This window comes from Meleagris gallopavo, chromosome 7 (genome assembly GCF_000146605.3).
Source record: "Meleagris gallopavo isolate NT-WF06-2002-E0010 breed Aviagen turkey brand Nicholas breeding stock chromosome 7, Turkey_5.1, whole genome shotgun sequence".
NCBI classification, from domain to species: Eukaryota; Metazoa; Chordata; class Aves; order Galliformes; family Phasianidae; genus Meleagris; species Meleagris gallopavo.
Genome location: NC_015017.2, coordinates 23,948,377 through 23,971,458, shown reverse-complemented (window position 1 = coordinate 23,971,458; position 23,082 = coordinate 23,948,377). Strand labels below are relative to the sequence as shown.

At 44.1% G+C, this 23,082-nt stretch overlaps 1 protein-coding gene across 1 annotated transcript; it reads left to right on the top strand.

The window, feature by feature from the left end:
• Nucleotides 1–1,122: 1,122 nt before the first annotated feature.
• MARCO (macrophage receptor with collagenous structure) lies at nucleotides 1,123–11,049 on the top strand. The gene is made up of 14 exons (XM_010713852.3): nucleotides 1,123–1,342; nucleotides 2,369–2,470; nucleotides 2,731–2,961; nucleotides 3,154–3,189; nucleotides 4,329–4,373; nucleotides 4,735–4,824; nucleotides 6,085–6,192; nucleotides 6,312–6,356; nucleotides 6,581–6,676; nucleotides 6,771–6,824; nucleotides 7,807–7,851; nucleotides 8,000–8,107; nucleotides 9,316–9,489; nucleotides 9,806–11,049. The coding sequence occupies exons 1-14, from the start codon at nucleotides 1,228–1,230 to the stop codon at nucleotides 9,934–9,936; spliced, it is 1,380 nt and encodes a 459-aa protein (XP_010712154.1). The 5' UTR covers nucleotides 1,123–1,227; the 3' UTR covers nucleotides 9,937–11,049.
• Nucleotides 11,050–23,082: the final 12,033 nt, after the last annotated feature.

Below are 23,082 nucleotides of genomic sequence, written 5' to 3'. Positions count from 1 at the left end.
AGTTGCACAATCAAAGTCAGTCTTTCGCTGCAACCAGTGATGGTGCAGCAAGAAACAAAAGACAGTAGAAGGCAAGAGGAGGCAGATGCCAAGTGAATGCGTGATCTTTGATGCCAAGAGCATAGCCAAGACACTCTGCCATGTGCATAAGGAAATCTGCCACTGGTTTGCAGAGGCTGACATCCAGACGCGTGCAAACTGCAGTGTTCCCAAGCAGAGCAGTGCAAATGTGGCCACATGTGAAACTGCATGGGGCATAATTCAGTAGAAATACAGGTAGGATAAAGCTTTATCATCTGGATGGGCAACTAGGGCTGGTAGGCAGAACTGGGTGGGAATGTAGTTTTGCTGTTGACCTTACTGAAATAGGCAAGTGGAGAACTGGACATTGGATCAGGGCACATTAGGAACTGCCAAAATGTGTTCCCCTGATTTAACACCTGTGTCACCTGACCCATTGAGAATGGCTCAGCAGGCAGTGGCAGAGTAGGTGCTCTGCCCATTACCTACTGACAGCTCTCGCTTGCTGGCTTGGATGAGTCACTTTCCTCCACACAACGCAAACTGGCCCTGGCACAGATTTTGGAGACGGTGAAATGTAGGAGTGATACGTACAGGGTGTGAGAGAAGCAGCAGTCAGGTGGTGGGAACTGTGTCCATGAGTTGAGGAATTGGTTCAAAGAGACCTCAGCAAGAGGCTGTGTTACACGGCGACTGTTTCAAGCGTCAGCACCACCCACCCACCAACACCTGTCTTTGCAGCTCCTCCTCATTCTTCATCTCCTCTTTCAGTCATGCACCATCCTTTGCTGTACTTTCATGTAGTGCTTCACCTCGCCTCGCAGAGGACAGATCCTGAAGGTATCCCACTGAACTAGGGATTTCCTTTCCTTAGGAAGGAGGTTTACTTGCATTAGAAATCACCTTGTGCCTAACCCTGAAGTGCAGAGATACTGAGTCACTCGTTGCTGAGCTTCTTTCATAACCACAGCCCTGTGGATGTGGTAGCTCTGAGCAAGCACATGAGAGCAGCTGAATATCTTAGCTTGTGGGATTTTTTTTGAGGAACCATTCAAATTACCACATCAGAGTTCTCACAAGTCTATAAAAACTGAGCAGATAGGAAAAGCCTATCAGAAAGCATATCAAAGCAGGAGGCAGATGGAAAGTTCCTTCAGTTCTCCATTGCCCTCCATCTGATGAGGCTCTAGGTTAGCCACATTTGTCATGAAAATTAAAGACAGATGTAGAGGAGATGGGAGTTCAAGTGATATGAGCACCTTCAGTATTTCAGACAAGATTGGGTTTGCCTCAGCTGCTACTACAACCTTTCAGATGAGTGGTAAGGTTTCTTTTTATCCAATGGATTGTTGTGGATTTTATCGGGTCTATGAAGAAAACCACATAAAAATGAAATATTGTATTTGTATTGAAAATGAAATGCTTTTTTAACAGAGATTTTGCTATTAAATTAACTGACCATTTAAAAAGAGTTTAATTGTTCTTTCCAACTAAGGCTGATGCTGAGCATCTGAAAATAGTTCTTCCCTGCTTCAAAAAATGCCTAATTGCACTCAGGCAATTTCATGTCTTAATAGTTAAGATACTGAAATCACCAGATCCAATTAAAAAAAAAAAAAAAAAGTTTCTCAATTTTTAGCTGAATATAAATATTTTATTGCTGACTAAACCATCCTATTGGAAAACTAATTAAGCCATTGTATTCTTCTAAAGCTGCAACTTTAAACTACTCGTTACATTGCTTAGGGAAAAAACCCCTCAATTAAGGGTAAATTGTTGCATGTCTGAAGTAATTATTAGGTCTTCCAAAATACTTTTTCCCTATATGGCAAAATTAGACAAAGTATTTCATTTCTTTTTATGCTTGCAGGTGACGATTTGCTTTAAATGTTACAACCTGTTTTCATTTGTTCTGCAGCTCAGTTTGTTATTGATTTTTCATTTGTTTTGGTGTATACATGGATCACTGTTGGCGACACATGTATGCGATGCTCTAGGGAGGGAGAACTTGTACTTTGAGCAACACTCCCTGAATGGCAGCCTAGGACATATATATGGGAGGGAGACAGGATTCATTGGTGCAGAAAGAGGAGAAGTGCCATGCTTACACTGTCACAGGCTGGGTTAAGTCTAGATGGTTGTAAGCAGGTTAGGGCAGCTAAGGGAAAGATGCTGACAGTGGATCGCAATGCACAATAAATGCAGGAAGCAGAGGAAGGCAGCCTGCCTGGCTTATCACAGACCTTGCAGGAAGGTTTAGGATCCTGAGCCTGAAATGGCTGGAAACTAGCAGAGTTTGTAGCAGAAGAGATATCAGGATTTCTGTCCTATTTCTGTTGATTTGTAGAGCCTCAAATCCAAAGAAAGCCATCCACATGCTGCGCTCGGACTACTCTTGTCATCTATCTGCTGCTGCTGACAGTTGGCCAAGTGCTGTTGGCGTACAAAGGTATGTATCCACCCTATGGAAGCCTGGGCAATTTTGCTGGCTGCTCTGGGACAGCACAAGTACGGCTGATGAGCTCAGAGATGGGAAATCTCTGCAGGAGCACAGCTGCACAGAAGGTAAAGTAGCTGTTGCAGGAAGCTCATTCCCAACCCCTGTATGTTACATGCATCTGGGCCCAAATATCTACACTTCTGGCTGACCAAGCAATTCCCAGCCAGATTGAGCTGTATATTCTCTGCATGGACATCTTGTTTCCACAGTGTTTAAGATGAAGGAGGAGATACTGAAATGTCAGGAAAATAATGCCTTCCATGCTGAAGAGATGATAGGAAGATCCTATACTGACAACCTTCTTTTGGAGAAAAACTTCACAGAGAGGGACATGGGACGTGAAGAAAACTGGAGGAGGCACTTAGAAAAGGAAATCACCATAATTAAAAGCAGCAATGCAAACTTGATGATGATGATGAGCAACATCACCCTGCTTGCAGGTATGGCTCGGTTTCTTCATGGTGACTGTATGGAAGGGAGAAATGGCTCTTCTGCAGCACCTGCTTAACCAGGGGAAATGTAGTTCTGAAGGAATAACTACAGCAAGATTTGGTCTCACTGTCAGGTAGTTAGCAATGCTGCAGTGCATGGGGTCCTGACTACAAAAAATAACCACTAAATATTTGTTTCAGGGCATCCTGGACACAAAGGAGAACCTGGTCTACCAGGTATGTGGGTAGATGAGGCATAAACAACTTTGCTTCTTTTCTTCCTCTTCCCAAACCCTCCCTCCCTCCCCTCCCCCCCCGAGAGACATAAGATGAGGATTTGGAATTTCAGTTGCTAAATCCAGATCCTACAAAATGTACAAACCCCCAGTGCCCTGACACAAGGAGACCTGCTGTACATTTTGACTGATTTCCTGGATGCTCTGGCTTGCCTGAGTGCTCCCAATGGTTGTTGCTGACCATGGTTTTGTCTCCATCTTCTCACTGCCACCCTGAAAAGCTCAAGGGTGATGGAGAAACCATGGCTGGTCATTATCTCCAGTAGCCTTCCCAGATCCCCATCTGAGGTAAGAAAGGACCATGAAGGGGATGAACCATTTACAAAGGGTTTATGTGCATCCCACCACTGGGTTTTCTGCCCTAGGCATAGCAGGTCCTGCTGCACAACTCTAGAACAATTCAAATGCAATTCCTGAGTCCCTGCCCTTTAGGGGCCCCATCTGAACCATGCATGTAATGAACAGTGACTGATTTGGGATGGAGCAGTACCAGCCATAGGAGATAAATGTCTCCAGTCTGTGAGGATGCAGCAAGACCTGATCTCATGTTGGCTCTGTGCTGAGAAGTTGGACTCAGCATTTTCCAAAGAAACTCAAGTTCCTGTGATCTTGTAATGACCTAAAATTCACCCCTTGTTAGGTCAGATCTGTATCTCATCCATTCTTAGTTCTTGACTATGTTGGTGAGCTTTTCCAAAGGGAAAAAAAAATTTTTTTAAATAATTTTCCATGTCTTCCTGGCTGCATTCACAATGCTGAAACACCACATCCTGCCAAACACTAATACTGTTCATCACAGCCCAATAGCTCAGTGCCTGTTCAAGAAAGATCTCCCCAGAGGTCTGTGTGAGTGGGCAGGTGGTCTGGCTTGGCTGGAGCACAGTTGGCCCTGCCCAGCACACCCAGCCCAGCTCCATGAACCTTTCTTGGGTGCCTGTACTCACCTCTGCCAGCTACACATCAGCCTCAGTGGTGACCAAAGGCACATGTACAAAAGATGATTTAAAAATTAATCTTTTCATTATTCATTATTACAAATAGATTATGTATATCAGCTGATATATGTGTCTCACATCTCAGGGCTACAGGGACCACCAGGGATAAAGGGAGACCGAGGAATTCCAGGTAAGGCTTTTCCAACCTCTGTGGTTGAGCATAACATGGCTTCATGGATTATTTTATGGGCAGTCTTGTCAGTCTTGTCTTCAGTCGAGATGCAAGTCAGCAGGAATGTCACTGGAGTTGAACGAAATAAGCCTATGTAAAACCAGTGTGAACAAAAGCAAAATTCTGCTGGAAAAATTCTTGTTTTAAAAGAGAGTTTTTAGAGCCATTGCACTGGCTGTGGTGGGCAAATGTCCTCTGCCCTGGCACCTCTCTCAGGCACATGGAGAGCAGAGTTTGTCTCGTGTTGTGTGGCCTCTTGCTGACATTCGTGAGACATGATACCCAATACAGCATCATACGTATTATGTTGTCCCTGCAGGCTTACAGGGCACTAAAGGAGATCGTGGTCCCACTGGCCCAAGGGGTGAACAAGGAGAAAAAGGAATAAAAGGACAAGTAGGATTTCCAGGTAAGACATCTCTAGAGGCATTGAAGGCCAGGCTGGATGCGATGCTGGGCAGCCTGATCTAGAGATTCCAACCTCATGGCAGGGGGTTGGAACTAGGTGATCTTTAAGGTTCCTCTCAACTTAAGCCGTGCTATGATTCCATGATTCTTCACTGTCTCAGCAATTTATTCCTGTTTAAATTGGTTATACTTAAAACATCAGATCAGATCTTCACAGGTCCCACACTTCATAAAAATTTAGGCAACCCTGTGAGTGGCATGCCAGTCCATGAGAGGACTCTTGGCCTGATCTGCAGGGATTTCATTTTGGGATGTGCTTCAGGGAAAGGACACATGGGGAAAATGTTGATTCTACACCATAGAACTGTCCTTATAAAGTTACCTTTGTCTAAGGAAATCCTGAATTAGCAGCCTATTCCAGATTAGAACCGTAGCATTTTCACGGTGTACATAATAATAATACAATATAATTTATGTGCAGAAGCACATGTTAGTTCTCACTGCAGTAAAACCTACTTCTGAGAACTTTATCTCGTTATATATAAGCCTGGCTTTTAATCACCTTAAGTAGAAGAGTCATGCACCATGTTTCCTCCCCTGCAGCACATATTAGTGAATAACCAACATTCAACACTCTCTGTTAGGATGCACCCAGAGAGGAGAGGTTGAATGCAGCACAGCAAAATCAGAAGCTGTTCATGGTGCAGTTGAGGAAGGACATTTGGACGAGCTGGCTAAAGATTCCTCAGAAGTAAATCATCAGAATCCACACACACCATAGCTAGCACAAACTGGTCCAGATTAAAAAAAGGGAAGTAGGAGAAATAGCAAAAGACGAGATCTTAGGAATAATTCTGGAGCAGAAGAGTGAAGGAGATATCACTCTTTAAATGAAACACTTTAAAGTAATTCAGCTGTATTTGAATATGCAGAGAAGCTTAAGGGCAGTTGTGGCAATTGCTTGAAAGCACAGGAGTAGCATAAACTGTCCTCCATTTCCACCACAGCTAGGGGAAGGAAACATTACAGAAAGCAGTAATGGAGATTTAACTAGGGAAGAAAACCTACTAGTGGCAGAGATACTTTGGGAATAGCTTGGGGAGTTGCAGTGGGATCACTTACCAATGGTAAATGTGGGTGTGAGGCCTATCTCTGCCACTGATGAAGATAGAAGGGGGTGCTCTCTGGTTTCTGAGACAATGAATATTTGATGATGAGAGTGATGATGATGATTATTTACATTTTCTGTGCTGCTTGGTAGGTCTTGTAGGGCAGAAAGGTGAAATGGGCCAGAAGGGTGATCCAGGGAACCGTGGACCCATGGGTCCTCCAGGAAACCAGGGAGTGCCAGGACTGCCAGGCTTCAATGGTAAGTGCAGAGGACACAGAACAACTTGCAGTCAACATGCACATACTGTGGTGCAGGGTTGCCCTAGCTGAAGCATTTGGCTAAATCCTGCCAGCATTGATGCTAGGGTGTTGTTACAGGCAGTGCGGGAGAGCCCGGACGTCCTGGACAGAAAGGAGAAGCAGGTAAGCAGAAAGGGAGTGCAGTTTCTTCTATGGGTATGAGACTGATCTCTCTAAGACTGGCGTTGCCAGGGGAGACCTGTTATTTGGAAGGACACAGTGTGTGTTCTGCCTCCATAGGGACAACTCAGTCTGCACAATGCGGGGTTTGTGACAGAGCTATATTTAATTTTCTTTCTTTGTGTTTTGGCTCCACTTCATATGTGCTGTTGTTTATCACCTCCAAGGCCCAGCTGGAGAACGTGGCCTCCCAGGACCTCCTGGCCCCAGCAGTCCTGGGCAGAAGGGAGAGAAGGGAGACCTTGGGTCTAAGGGCTCTCCAGGTACCAAGCCACTGACATCCATACCCTGTGGTCCTCCTGCACTGGCCTTGCTTTGTGTGATGGCTTCACCTTTGTTGATTTATTTTAATTTCAGGAATGCCAGGCAATGTGGGACCCAAAGGTGAAAAGGGAGACAGAGGAGTTCCAGGTAAAGAAGAATTTAAAAACTCTGCAATCAAAAGCATGCATTATGCAAAGCATGGGAGGGGAGGGAGGGTATCAGAATAACAAGGGTGGCAACTTGTTGAGTACTGCTCTCTGGGCCCCATGAATCCCAGAATGTGATGGTGAGCACAGGCCCCTGCCAGGCTGCTGTGGAGTAGCTGCTCATTGGCAGGTTTGTTTCAGGCATCTGCAACATGTACTAGGAAGTGATGTTGCCTGCATTTTTATATGAATAGAAAATGCACAAACAAAGCCATAGTTTAAGATGAAAAAAAAAAAAAAAAAACTACAACAACAACTTCCATACCCAAGCATTAAAAACAAATTTTATAAGCTGTAAATCTAATGGAAGACTGACTAACAAGCACGTTGTGGATTCCTCTGTTGCACTGCAGGCAGAGGTCTCTTAAGAGGCCAGCTAGGAGTACTTAGCCAGACCTATTCTTTGACCTTCCACCTGAAGAAGTTGACCTCGCTACCCTGGGCATCCAAACACCCAGGGTAATGTTCTGGTGTATTTCCTTTTTCACTCTGAATTTGTGTAGTGCACACTATCAAGTCCAAGTGCTGCACCCTCCTGCATGCATTGATACCTGGATGCCAGGGAGTCACCTGGCCCAATATTATGTGCTTGCATGTCTGCTGTACCTGAACTTATGCGCCTATGCTCTTTATGGGGTTAGTGAAGACTATCTGAAAGCAGAGTCTTTGTGCTATCAGTGAAATTTAAGATGTGATACAAATGACCAGAAATCAATTTACTTCAGAAGATAACTTGCACCATCTTTATTTTCTGAATGGGTGAAGTCTGCCTTTAGTACAATGGGAAGTAAGACTCCTACTTGACTAATAGATGCCTGTAGTGCAGACAGCTGATGTGGACTGGGTGAAATCCATAATAAATACACGTTTGCATGTTTAAATTGTATAAGCATGTAACTTTTTTTTTCTTTTGATGATCTTAGGTGTTGTAGGGCCAAAAGGAACAAAGGGAGACCAGGGCCCATCAGGTAAACATTCGTTTGACAGCATTAAATATTCTGATGATGATTAAGAACAGTACTTTAGATGTCATGTTCCAATTCTCTACATCGATATGAAATGCTTATCATGCTCCTTGTTTGAGAAAGGACAATGACATTTCTGTTTTCCATACAGGCATCCAAGGTCCAACTGGTCAAAAAGGAAGCAAGGGTGATTATGGCAGTAAAGGTCTGAAAGGTGAACCAGGAGTAAAAGGAGACAAAGGAGACCAAGGAAACCCAGGTAAGGCTGTTTGCCGTGGTGTCTGTGGAGTTGATGGAACACTTGGGCTTGGAAGCATATGTCGCAGATATGGCACAGATTAGCACAAGCTACTCTGGAGCATGTTTACAGGAAGAACTCAACAGACAGATGGGTCTTTCCAGAAGGTAAACCTGAGGAGTATTGCATTTACTCCTTGGGGACCTTCCTAAAGATGTGCAAGTAAACAGATACATTGGATTTTCTCAACTCCATCTTCTTCTTTGCAGTCTACAAAGACATCTTGCAATATACACTGTGCCACTGGGATTTACATGGCAGTTGGGAACACAAGGACTATTTAACAAAGCCTCTCTAATTGCAGAATAATTAAAAAAAAAAAGTTCAAAAGGGCCAACACTATAAAATCTCGCAATCCTTATGCTCTTCCTTTACAATCACAGAATGCTTTCCAAAACCCTAAGACCTGTATTTAAAAAGTTCCCACTAAATAGTATAAGAGCCCTCAGACAAAAAGCAACCTACAGCCTCTCTGGGGATCCTATGTGCACTCCTCTCCTGGAGATTCCCCTCTGGACGAGGGGTGGAGGAGAAGAAAAAGTCTCTGGGTGATTCTCAGCTCTCATTTCCTGGAAGGAGGTGGCAATATGTGCTTTGTGGAGGTAGTTGTGGAGGTAGCTTTCTGGGGAAAGAGCTCATCATGTCTTTTCAAGCACATCCACTCTCAGGATAAGTCAGCCACTGCAGTGGCTGACAGTGTACCCATCTGTGACCCACTCAATTACTCAATAAAAAGTAATAGCGGGATCTTTCCCCAAGCAACAGTCAAAGAATTGCTTGTTTTTCGATTTGGAACAGGTTCTCCAGAAATGAAAAGAAACATGGAGAACAGGGAGGAGATACTGGACTTTTCTTTCTTCTTCTACCACCTGACCTGAGATCAAGTACACTCTGGTTAATCACCAACACAGCTACCAGAGCAATGAGAGTTGAGCTGTGCAATCTCGCTGAGCTGAGCAATTTCACTGAGTTCAGTCTCTGCAGTCAAGACAGGTCCCTGAAATATTCAGATCTGAGATAAAAGTAACTTCTGGTCCCATTCCAGCTGCAGCAATGGAGTTGGGAGCATTCATGCAGTTTAGGCAGTCACTGCTTCCATCTTTTCATCTGCTATTTGCCTCCTGCTCATATGACTAGTGCACTTACTTTTGTCTACTCTGATCCATCAGGTTACTCCAACAACATACGAATCGCAGGAGGGGGCAGGAGGGGTCGTGTGGAAATCTTTCACCAAGGGTCCTGGGGAACAATATGTGATGATGACTGGGACACCCAGGATGCCTCTGTTGTCTGCAGAATGATGGGGTACAGAAGTGCCATCTCCGCCTTCACTGCAAGTGGAGGTGAGTTTTCAGCAGGCTGAGTTGCAAGGCTGTCTGCCTGGTTGGGGGATAATGCATGCTCTGCAAGAACCACAGTGAGGGGCTCTACATAAGCAATATGAGAGCAAAGAGGATGGTTTCAAAGGGGAAGCTCAATCCTCTTGGGACTATGCTACATGTCATGTGCTGCTTGAGCTGTGCCAGAAAGCTTGGTTTTCAGTTCACCAATGTGCAACCCAACACATGCATTTGGAGGAGAGCATACTACCATTTCTTCTGTCTGTTGGCAACTGTTCCTTTTGTTATTCATTGCATTTATTTTTCTTTTTTCCCAAAGGCACTGGACAAATTTGGCTTGACAATGTGAACTGCAGAGGGAGTGAAAGTTCGATTTACCAGTGTAACAAACCTGACTGGGGCGAGCACAACTGCTCCCACAATGAGGACGCTGGGGTGGAGTGTATCTGATGAGACACAGGGCTGACCCAGGAACCACTGCCCCCTCGTGTGCTCCACAGGACCCCTGTTCATTGCATTCATCCAGCTTCTTCACACAGAGGGAATTCCATTTTCCATAAATCAGCAACAATAGCAAGACTCACAAATAATGTGAGGCATCCCAGCTGTCAGAAATCAGCTGGAGCTCAGCTGTGATCAAGTGCGTGGCTTTGCCACCTGCCTGACACTAGCCCACCTGCAGCAGCTGTGGAGCTGCTCTGCTTTAGCTCAGTGCAATAGGAGGGAACAGGAGAAGCCTGCAGAATGAGCTGTAGCTTACCTGGCCAGCCTTAACACAGTGCTGTTGTCAGCCCGCCCTAAAGCCCATTGTAAAGAGCATGTACCCAAGACAGAAATCATTAAGTGATCTTTTTGGTGTGTAAACACAAAAGTTCTTCAGGTGAGATGATGATCACAGGTCAAAATGCAACCATACCAGCCTGGGATCCAGGTTTAGCACAGACCTTGTATTTGACCTTGGCCAAGTCTCCTGCCTTCTCTGTCAGCATTTCCTAACCTGTTTCCCAGGAACAAAACCCTCACCTTATCTGGTGTATAAAACTGTGTGCCTTCAGAAATGAGAAGTTCCACTTTAGAAATGAGATGTTCCACTACAACAAAGAGATGATGAATAAAAGCAATAAGGGTGAAGTATCAACTAATTATCCTCTCACAGTGAAAATATGGTCCCTAAACCAAAGGTTTCTGCCTTAAATGAAAATCCTATGTATCTGAGACAATAAGTGAAAGACTTCTCTTTCTTAAAGCCTAAAGTCTTCCCCTTTTTAACAGCTCTGGGCATTTGGCAGGTGACAAGAAGCCTGTGCATAAACAGCTGTGCACATTGCAGCAACCTGCTTGCTAACATTGTATTTAACACATCAGAAATGGCTGTAAGCAACCCCACATTTCTGCATCAGCATTATCCGCAACTGCACTTATCTACACAGCTTCTAACTCAATTTTTGTGCTCACAAACCCAGATCTAAGTGGAAAAGCTGAGTGGTGCTGGTAAGAACAGCAGGTGACTGTGTGTAAATAAAGCACTGTCACTTCTAGGGAATAAAGGATTTACAAACTGTATTCCTTCTGTCTTGTCACAGCTGCAGGTGCTGCTTACATTCCCATTTCCTCACTTTCACAGAATCACAGAATGGCCAGGGTTGGAAGGGACCTCAAGGATCGTGAATGGCCGGGGTTGGAAGGGACCTCAAGGATCGTGAATCTCCTACCCCCTGCCACATGCAGGGCCATCAACCTCCCCATTTAATACTAGACCAGGTTGCCCAGGGCCCCATCCAATCTGGCCTTGAACACGGAGCATCCACAACCTCTCTGGGCAGCCTGTTCCATCACCTCACCACTCTGTAAAGAATTTCCCCTTTGCTTGCTAACATAGGATGTTCCCCATCAGGCAAAACTGCCATAAAAGGGCAAGTCGCCATGTACCCAGTGATGACCCTTAAATCCTCCAAAATCTCATTTCTGGACAGTAGGCAGCTGAGAAATAGCTGCTGTGCCACAATAAAGGTCAACCAGCAAGGGTTATATGCATTTGCTACGGTGAAGAGCTCAGCCTACCTGCTCCTCAGTACAGTTCAACCCAACTATGTCCAGAAGTGACCAGGGTGGGGTTGAATAATGCAGAAGTGCTCACATCCCTACAGTTCACTCTGTTCTGAGAAGGGAAATGAACATTTGAGCAGGAGCTTTGGAGGCTTTGAGCTTTCTGCTGGGTTGCAGTCTCACTTCCAGGTGCTAGAAACAAAATTTCAAAGTCCATCTTTAGCAGATTCACACGTTCACACTAAATTCCCCCCTTTAAATTCAGATTTCAGACAGGCAGTTCTTCATCTGATATAAATTGTGATACTCACTGCTATGCTGTGTTTTGGCTGAGGCAAGAAAAGCCCTTATTTGACTGGAAAAAAAACAAAACAAAAACATGGATTTCACTCAGAACTCCAAGATAAAACTAGAACAAGAAGAGATAAGTTATTGAAACAGCAGGTAATATGTCAGATAAGCACTTTGCAGATCAGCAAAAGCACAGGTGAGCTGTAGTAGAAATGCTAAGTCATGGTTTGAGCCGGTGATTGAACACCTGGTGGGAAGGCAGGGTCAAGCCAATGGAACTCAGGTATACGCAATGCTCCTGAGTGACTAGAGGTGCTGGAGCCAGAATCACTCTCTTCTCAGACCTCATTTAAGGGTTGGCAGAGGGAGGTGCAGGTATCTCTCTGAGAGACTGTGCTTTCCATCATGTTACATTGGCCATATACCAGTGCCTAGACCACAGTCAGCCTGCTGCAACACCAGACCCCAGCACAGCTGACAGAGGTTTATTAGTGACTAAAGATGCTGCTTCCCGACACTAAGTGGAGCTCAAGGGCCACCACCCACCCTGCTCCTGCTGTGCTGGCACTGCACAGTTTCCAGTTGTCCCCGTCCTGGCCATGCTATGCCCTGGTGGATGCGTTTCGAGTACCTGCATCCCTCCCTGCTTCTCTTTTCTCCTTACAGCAAGCCTTCACTCCCGCATCCTGCATCCCAGTGACAAGCAGAAGGGGCACAAATGTGCTTGTTTCCTTTAACAGGCTATAGTACGCAAACTTGGAAACCAAGCAGTCAGCCTAAAGTTGTGAGATGGGGTGAGGATTCCCAGTGATCAAGTTGTGTCCAACCAGTCCTCCCAAAATAGTATTTTGAAAAATAAAAACTGAAAAAATACCTTTTGTGATTCACTTTCTGGTGTGTTCTGCCCTGATCTGATCTGGAGGGCGCTCATGTCCCCACGTTTGCTTTTCCAGCCCAAGGGAAAGCTTATCAGGATAGGAAAAGAGTTGCATGTCACCATGTGATTGATGCTTAGGAGTGAAAAACCCTCATATCCACAAAAACATACAGGCCTGAGGTTACCTTACATGGTCAAATCCTCTTCCTCACCAATACATGGCTCAGTGCTTTCAGTTCCGACTTTCAGGACTCCCAAAGAACCAGCCTCACCATCCCATGGTAGTTGTCTACAACAGCTAGCAAAGAACTGTACAGCTGTGCTTATCGTTCCTCCCCAGCACCAATTAAAAAGATTTAGTTAAGCAAAATTCAATTACACTGTCATGGATAAAAGGGATACAATTAATTAGAAAGGAATAGCTTCCCTTAGGATTGCTGTTATTTCTAGATGCCTGTCCCTGACCACTTCTTATCCAAAACAAAAGAGATGCGGGACAGTTTGGGTCATCCCTACATCACCAACTCACATATGTCTCCTACTGGGGAGAAAATTGAGCATTCTGTCAACAGGCAATGGTCAGAGACCATTAGGTAAACAAAATGATGTGCAGGTCTCACAGCTCAGGAGCTTTAGATCACAGAAGATCATGCTGAGAATATGTTTTAATAAGTTGGGAGTATTGATTTAACCATATCTCAGTGTTGGCATAGCTGTCAAACCACAAAAACAGCAACACGGAGGGGAGGGCTGCAGGTTACCAGTGGGGTGTGATGGGAGGCTGAATGCGATATTTATTGCCTCAACAGAAATCACACGCAATTGAAAGTACCACCAAGGCACACAGGGATGCTGAAAAGCAAAACATTTCTAACTAAAAGTCAGTTCCTTTGGGTTTTATAGCCTCAGGTTTATGCTGAACACATGCATTACACATCTCACCCTAGCAAAATTATTAATAATTCCAGATGAAATTGTAAAAAGGCAATTTCATTTGTTCACAGCTAAGATATCGTTCTGTCTGAGGGTTGTTGTTCTTTTTAAAAGTACATTAAAGCCATCATATTAAATGTCAGGTGTAATAAAAGAATGCCTTCTCATCTTAGAGAGGTAAAAAATTGAATGTGCGTGCTGGGCATATCTAAAGATCAAACTCATAATATATGGGTCACTAATTGTATTTTCATCCCTTTCTTCCAAAGCCTTCTGTTGCTTGTGAGTTAGAGTCAGAACTCATCAGCACAAATCTGCGGACATGTTCCTTAGCTTTCTCTGCTAAACATAATGGTTCTCTTCCATTTCTTCCATTTTCCTCCATTTCTTCCAATCAGCCTGAGATGTAAGGCTCTGCTCTGACGAAAGGGGCCAGGCTGGCTCCCGCTGGCATTGGTGCAAAGCCGGATGGATACATGTCAGTGCAGGCAGCTGCTATGCCATAACACCAAGTTGAATGTAGCCCGAAGTATTTAAACAAACTGCTAGTGGTAGCACCAAATGTTTATCCATTTATTTCAGTATTTGTCTTTTTCAAATGTGACCTAAAATCTATAAGTAATTAGTTATTGTACTGGCTACAGTATCGCAAAATGCTTCGCTTCATTTTTTATTCAGGCTCAGAGCTGCAACTCCAGAATCATTCCAGTCACATCAGCCTTCAAAGGTCTAAATGGGGAGGAAGGGGGGCTAATGCCTTAATATCTTTGAGATTTGCAGGAATATTTGAGGATTTTCTGGGGATTCGGTGCAAGATGAAAAAAGAAGAGTTTTGCAGGCAAATAGAAGAACTTATGCCTCCAGTTCAAAACAAAAGACACATCCAAATGCAGAGATTTAAATGTTAAAGTGCTAAATAAACATTGCTATTCAACAGTGGTCTTTGTCTTTTGAGTCCTAGGTTAAAACTACTTCACAGGGACTATAAAAGCTCCTTGCTCGTCTTTGTAGAAGCTAAATGAATTTTAGCAGTGCAAGTTCCAAAGTGTAAAAGAAATTCTACCTAAATCCCCTCCCAAACAACTGAGTTGCCACACAGGAGGGAGGCAGAAGATGGCTTTTGGGACTGTAAGGTAAGTATGCCTTGTGAATAAGAAAGTAGTACACAAATCACACGTATCCCAGGGCCACTTGGTGATATTTTGTGTAAGTACAAATAAGGAAGTAGTGATATGAAGGGGCTGGTTCCACTCCAACAGGGTATCAAAAATGCAACGGCAGCTCTGCAATGACCTTGTATCTTGCTGCCTTAGGAAATCCTGCTGGAGTCAAGGGATTCAGAGGGCTTTCAGGCTTGGGCCATAAATCATTCAAGAGATGAATTACTGCCTTATTAGAGTAGCTTCATAACTGTAATTCCAGATAAGTGCACAATTAGTCTGATCTCTTCTGATAACATGCCAACATGAAAAAAAGTCATCTCTTGCTAAGCTGAATGGCTATTCAAAGGCGCTGCAGCAAACTTTCACAGATGTTGAGGCCAGCGGGACCATTATAATAATCTCATCTGACCTTCTGTGTGGTGCACGGCAGAAAAACTCACCCAGGAGCTCCTGCATCTGAAACTGTGGCTTGCTTACCAGGAAAGTGCCTTCTCTTGTTTTGAAACTTTCTGAAGGCAGAGAGAAACCACCATGAGAAACCACTTTGTTATAAGAAACCACCACATTCTTGGCACATGAGTTATCCTGCTAGCTCTCTCCCAGTAACTTCACTCTTAACCTGTGCTGGAGCACTGGGAGTGAGCCAAGGTGCTTGAGTTGAGTGTTGTCTCTGGTACTGCGCAGGCATGCAGGAAGGAATAGCAAGGAGAACAAGCGGACAAGGTGGACAGGTGGACGAGGTGAACAAATGAAAAAGATGGTCACAAGGGCATGTGAGTCCTTCTCTCACCCACTGCCCAAACAGATGGACAGGAGACCTTGCCGACTGCTCTAGCATTGAGCGGCTGGGTGAAGTAATGGGAAATGACTGCTGTCATTAAAATGTGCTCTGCATAGCACAGTGCTGGTGACTTGTCTGTCAGCCTGATGTGGTCAGTCCTGTGCCCAGAGTGGTTTTAATGGGCAGGGAGAAAGCTGCTCTTTCTTCCTCACTATTTTTTTTTTGGTGCTGAAATTCATTCAAACTAGATTCAAGACAGAGCAAGAGTTTTCCTTCATACAGTTAACTTTAGAAAGCCCACAGTCAGATTTTGGAAGACAACTGTACCCAGGAAAGGGGCATATCCAGACAGAGGTGCAATCACACTTGCTGGAGCTTAGGAAGAAGAGGAATGCTTGGTACACGCCAAGATCAGGCTGGAAGTGCCCTCTCTGGTTTTAATTCTGTTTGGCATCCAAAAAGGAATTACTGGAAGGTTCTTGGCAGCTGAGGCTCACATGAACACTGGGACAGTGCTGCTGTTCTGGTAGTGCATCCTTTTGGTTTAAAAAGAGATGCTGTGACTTCATGGAGTGGTGACACGAGGAGCTTTGTGGGCATGGAAGACTGTCAAACACTTCTGAGACACTCCAGTCATTTTCTGAGTGGAAATAGGATCAAACTAAACTTCAGTGGCACTATTTGGATGAGTAACAGCTAATTCCGATTACCCATGGCCCTGAGATGAGGATCCCAGGGCTAAATAACAAGGGCATATTTCCCAGATGTGGGTAAAGACTGTTGACTTAACTTGTAAGGCTATAAAATTTCTCCAGTAACAAGCAGGGACAGACTCCTATAGCGATGCTGGAGGGACAGGAAATACCCTGTCTCTGAAGATTTAGTTATTTCTATCAGCCTTCAATAGCTGCACAGTGCTGTAAGTGGGTCTGCCTGCAGGTAGCAGATAGATGGGCGGAAGAAGAATATCCTTCACTTTTCCTGTGTTTATATTCCAGAACTGCAAGGCTAAGGGTGGGGAAGTCCCCTACTTCCAGTTTATTTTCTTCAGAAGCCCTTTCAAGGCACGAGTAGGGCACGAGAAGGGAGAGAAGCATCTCTTTTCACCACAGGCTACTGTGGTCACAGTCCTCTGGGGTTTTCCACCTCATGGACTGGGAAATGTGGGGGGGAAAAAATCACTTTTTCAACATTTTCTCTCTGTTGCTCCCGGATGTGCAGTGCCACTTCTGATTACAGGCCAGCATGTCACTGCGGCCTGCTCCTGCATGACATGCCGTGACCCCGTGGGGCAGATGCAGCGCACTGAGGAGGCGAGGATGAAATGTGTGGTCTGGATAAACATGTGGAGCTCGACTCAGTGAGGGGGTCTTGGGTGACAAGACTTCAGCAAAAGGCCTCCAAGCATCACCCAGTGCAGGAGATGGAGCAGGGAGCTGTGACCTGGGTCACATCTGCAGCTGGTAGAAATCAACATTACTGTGTTGATATCTGGGGAGCTACATGGATTAGCTCCTGCTAAGAATATGGCTTCTTTTTGTCCATTTTTTGTTTTGCACAGCCCTTTCAAGCACTGCTCAGCTCTCACAAAAGCTGTCATAATGATATGCTACATTCACTTCAGCTTTAAATATATTTTCCAAGTGCCAGTTCACTGTCCCCAGTATCTTCTCTCAAAGACCTATAAAAACCATTCCTTTTGAGCATAGGCACTTCTCCAGTGGTGGGATGAAACTCATCCTCTACGTAAATTATAAAACCATGGAATCATTTGAGTTGGAAGGGACCTCTAACAGCCATCTGGTCCAACTCCCCTGCAATGAACACGGATAGCTACAGATAAATTAGGTTGCTCAGAGTCCGGTCCAGCCTGACTTTGAATGACTCCAGGGATGGAGACATGAAATCCATGATGAATCAGGCTGCTGTGCGAAGGCAAAAGCTCCACAGTGAGCATCCCTTGAGAGATTCCTAGATTTGCCTCATCTAGAAACACATGACACTACAAGAGTAAGGAGTAACATGGGTTTTGGACCCTGACATGCTCACTGGACTATGAGCACTTCTTTAGACTGTGCTTTCTTTATCACAGAGAATCCAAATGAAAATCCCACCAGGATGGGTTTTTACAACAGGGCCTTCAGAGCTCCTTCTCTAAACCCTGCTTTTTGTACCAGGATCCTAAGTGGGAGCTCCACCATGGTCCTAAAGCCTGGAGTGATTTTCCTTCCCTCCTACAGCAGAGCTGGGGCTCAGCACAGGCTGCTGGCATGTAGCGTGCTGGGATGGCATCCTCCTGGTCTCAGTCCCTAACCCAGACTCCACATATGGGCAAGAAAGGAGAGCTGAGCTTCCTCATCCTCTCTCAGGGCATGCAATGCCCCTCACTTCCTGCAATACCAGAGGAAGGGAAAAAAACTGAAGAAATATAAGAAACATCCTCTTATACAGTCTCTGCAGGGCACACAGGACAAGCTGTTAAGCTGGTGACACAAGTAGAGAAGGAAAGACAGAGCTCTGCTTTGGCCAATGTGAAGTGCACACGCTGAGGTGGTTATCTCCCAGGAATTCATTTATGATTATTACTGAGCTGGCTGGCTCCTTCTCTGACATTTACTTAGCAACATTTGGAGCTTCCCTTAGAAGGTCTTTCTAGGGGTTAGCCTAGCAGTGAGTTAGAGGCCAAGTGCCTCCTGGAGCCAGACTTCTCTGTTGCTCTGAGTCCCTCTCAACTGTTATTGCTGCACTCATAAAATAAATCCTACTCCAGTTCTTCCTCTCCTCTTGAAAATCCAGAACCCACTTAGGGCCATGAGTCTCCTGTCCATCACTTAGCACAGCTCCCATGAGCTTTCTCAGCTGCTGATGGCCCTGAAGTAGCAGCCAGAGCTGAACATTGCCAAGAGGCCTCAGGGACTTTTATAAATCCTTCACCACCTCCACCTCCTTTTTACTGTCAGTAGCAACTCTTTGGTGGGCAGAGTTTGCCAGTGAGGGAAAGGTCATTCAGTCCCCATTTTCCCACCGCCTCCCCACACACCGATACATCTGAGGGTGCATCTGAACTCTCCATGCATTGAGCACATTCCTGCTAGTTGCCCAAGCATTAGGGATGGACTCTGTAGTGGAAATGCTAAGTCACAGGTGATTGAGCACTTTGAAGGCAGGGCCAACCCAGTGGAGCTCAGGTGCATGCAATGCTCCTGAGTGACCAGAAGGGGTGGATCCTGGCTCCACCCCCTTCCCAGACCTCATTTAAGAGTTGGCAAGAGACACAAAATTATTTTGCTGGAGATCCCTCTGTACCTCAGGTCTTCTGAAGGTAAAAAATTTCTTTCTCTTATTTCTGTGTCTGCTGCTGTATTTGAGCAAATTCTCACTTGCTGCATCCTAGGACTTAGTTATTATTGCCATATTTCCATTATGTTACAGACTCACTACTCCTGATGGGCATCAACCTGGGCTCTTGCACGTTCCCCTGAGCCTGCTGGGCAGCACACACTACCCAGCCACAAGGTCTGCAGTGATTCCCACCCTGACTTTGGTGCAGAAAGCAGCAGAGGCTCTCCTAGAATGGTTATTTTAACAAGACATTTTAATATGAGCTGCAGTGATTATTAAAAAGTGTAATGATTTCCAGGCTTGTGGCACAAAGGCATTATAATAGTGCCTTGAGGAGCACTTTATCCGAGCCTCTGGATTGCAGCTTTCTCCCACATTAATACTTCTGCAGTTTAACCCTGATTACTGATATTTCTCTCTTCGCCCATCATACTGGATGCAGTCCCATGCTCTCCTTCAGTTCTGTGGTGTACAACAATGAAGGATGCAGAGTTAGAAAATCATCCAAAAAAAGTCAATGCATATACACTAAAGAAAACGGCTTAGATTTCTCATTCATGTTTCTTAAAAAGGAGGTGTATTTGAATAGAAGAAATTTCTCCTCTGGTGCAGAAAGGCTCATTGCCCAGCTAAACCAAATACCTCAGCTCAGGCTTTCTAACAAAGTGTGAATACTTTTCCACACCTCTAGGGTTATTTTCTTCCTATTCATTTGCACGTTTTCTGCTCTTCAGCTGTAATTGGTTCCAAGATATTCACATGATATAAATTTATAAACCTGATGATAGCTATCATTTACTCTTCAGGGAGGCAAACTCATGTTTTCACTGCTCTATTGATATTTCTGACCTTTAGTTTTCCAATATTTAGTCTTTTTCACATGAGATCTTGGTAGCTGTCAGTACTTGAAAATACTGATGTTACTAATCAGAGGAAGAAGTCTTTTTTAATTTTTTAAAAAAGCATCTTGCTTGTCTTGCATGACACAATGTTATGTTAGCCCCAGTCAACACAATAAGATGAAGAGAAGCAGGTGTGTGAGGTTGGTTTAGACAGAAAATCACAGCTGAGAAAGGAAGAGCTCAATGTCAGGTTTACACAGACTCAGGTCCTCAAGCTGAGGTGAAGAAATGCAGGTCTGCTGAGGTCAGGATGGTTTACACCCACCAGTATTCTTTGTGAATGAGGTGAACACACAAAATCCCTTATTGTATCATTTTCTGCAGCTCTCATTGAAATCAAGAGTAATTCAAGGTCTGAGAGAGGGCCACCCAGGTAACTGGAGGCTGTTGGTATCTTTCAAGGAACAATTGCCTTAAAGTCAGAAAGGAGTGCAAGTAAATGGTGAGAAGAGCATCCAGCTTTCGGAATGGAAAAGGAAAAGAGAATCCAAATGTACACCACAAGTAATGAGAGGAAATGTGGTGAACCTCCAACAGACTGTCAAAATCATCCATCAATATAAAATCATGGAGTCTGGGCTCAGAATTTAGATTCTGTGTTTCAGAAGCAATCTTAGCACAATCAAGTTAAAACTGGAGGAAAAAAAAAACAAAGGAAGCTTGCAACAAGCCCAAGAAGTCTTGGCAACTTGGGTATGAAAACTGAAGCAGTCAGAGGCTCTTTCTGTTCTGTGAAAACTTAAAAATAAATAAATAAATCAAAAATCAAACCTTGAGAATGAGACAAAACAGGAATTTCTGTTTTTTTTACAAAACTGAAAGAAAACATTTTATTTTTATGGGAAGTGAGTTCCACAGATTTCACCAAGTTTACGTATTGTTGAAGTCAATCTCCCAGCAGTGCAGTTGTCTCAAGTGAGGTTGTCTCAACAGTGAGGAAAGCGTACTCTAGGCAAAAGTAACCAAAAAGATGACTTAAACCCACCTGACCCAGTGTTTATCTATGCCGATGACTCCAATTTCATTGTGGGGACCCAATACCCAAAATGGCAGTAAGGACTTCTCAACATCCCAACTACTTTCTAGAAACAGTGCTGTTGGTGACCATCTGTCATTGGGAAAACACGAGAAGGGGATTATTAACAGACTGGCAGAGAATACTGGAAAACTGGCAATATACTTTACCAAGGACAGATGTAAACACAATGGGGATATTGTTTTGAAATTAAGGGAAGAGCAGGAAATTTCACAGTGGTCTCCTGAGGTTTCTCTCCTTACCACACCAGTGGAAAAAAAGCTGGCAAGTGAGAAGACTAATTACAGGGAATAAATCTACCATTTTGTGGAATCTCCCCTGAGGTCTGCTCTTCTTCCATTACTGTTCGATTGCCACCGTTACTGAGCATGAGATGTATGTATCTGCTGCTGCTAAATGCCACAGATGCATCTCTATTATCCTTGGAATCATAAACTATTTTTTCTAACAATCAATTGCCCAATTCAGAAACAAATATAACGTGCTCATTCTGTCTTACTCGTTAGAATCCAGCACCAATTCTACTGGGACTAAGACAAAAAGGAAAATGCACAGAAATAACTTAGAAGAACTAAGCAGGGTACTTAATTACTTCAGTAATTCTGCTTCCTGAATTAAAGAAAAAAATGTTTCACAGATGTGATGTTAAGTTTGTTTTTTTTAAGTGTCTTAATCCTACTTAGAGAGATTTCTGTTTAAGACAGCAACAGCCAAAAAAAATCTCCAAAGCCATGTTCATTGCAGAAGGGGAAAATATGCAGAAAACTGCCAAAAAATGTCATCCAGGGAGGGAACCTCTCCCAAGATTTTGTCTGCACTAACAAGAGTTTGCTGGCACTTTTGAATGCAGATGTCTTTGGCTGGCAAACCTTTTTCGTTTGCAGTAAGACACGCTCTTCAGCTGATGTGAATCCAGGTATTGCTGCTCCTGATAGCATCAAAATGTCATTAAAAATCATGGCTTGAGCAGCACTGCCAGCACCCAACCCTGCACGCCACAACCCTAGGGAGTTACACAGCAAGTGGTGGGTGACCACCGCGTCTAGAAGGTGTAAAACCCATGTGAGCCAAGATGGAAAAGGGAATGAGGCTCATTAGCCAGCCAAACCTGCAATTAGTAGGGTGGTGCTAGGTGAGAGGTGTGATTCATGAAGTGGTGGCTGGCTGGCATGGTTCCTGTCCCTCTGTGCTTACTTCTTTTCATCACAACTCTTGAGAAATGGCCCAAAGCTAACTGAATTAATGGAAATACTTTATCAGCTTGAACAGACTTCAGATCTGATGTGATCACAGTTAGCTTTTCATGACATTTTATTCCTCTGGTACAACCTTAAAAGGCCTTACATGACGATTATGCTCTAGAGATTTTTCAAGTCTACTCCCATCATTTCCAACAGAGACTTTTCTTCCTTCCTGCTGAGACAATCCTGAGCTCCTTGTGTTAATAATTAAATAAGAGCTGCGCATCGGGAAGGGGAAGTGACAAATCTGCCAAACTCGTTCTGAGATGTTTTGACAATCCACAGTCTGAAAAGATTGTAAATGAGGGACTGGTCTCTCATTACACTCCCACTCTCTCATGCTTATCTTTAAACATAACACGGATTACGCACCATCCATCCCAGAGACACATTTTGATGTCATAACAATAGTTACGATGCTGGAGTACACAATACTTAACTGCAGACACCTTGGCACCATGATTAACAACCATTCCTGCCACTGTACCTTCCAGACGCTCATCCAAGGAAAATTTGTCCCTATTAATCACATCCAAGCATTCATGGCTGAAATGCTCATTTGTATTGAGAAGATTTCTAACGTTCATCCTGAATGCTGTGTGTGGCTGCTAACCTTTCAGTGGAGCCCACTGGGAGTCTCTGCTCATTTGTATACAAAGTGCGTTGGATAAAAGGGCAACTAAACATAATTTACCTGGAAGCGAGGTTAAAAGTGGTTTGCCAGCTTGATGGTGTTTGGCTAGAGAAACAAGACATTAATTAACATCTACCCATTGATTAATACTGACTAGCTCTTCTTCCTTCTGCAAGATTTAAGTAGTCTTTTTTGTTTTTTAGTTACATTTTCCCTAACCTTGAATATTTTGCCAAAATTTTTGGTCAAACATGAGCTTGCTTCAGGTCTGACTGCATGGATAAAGGGAAGATTGTGAATCTCCATTATGGACTGCAAATGCTGCTTCTCCAAGATGCCCTACTGTACAA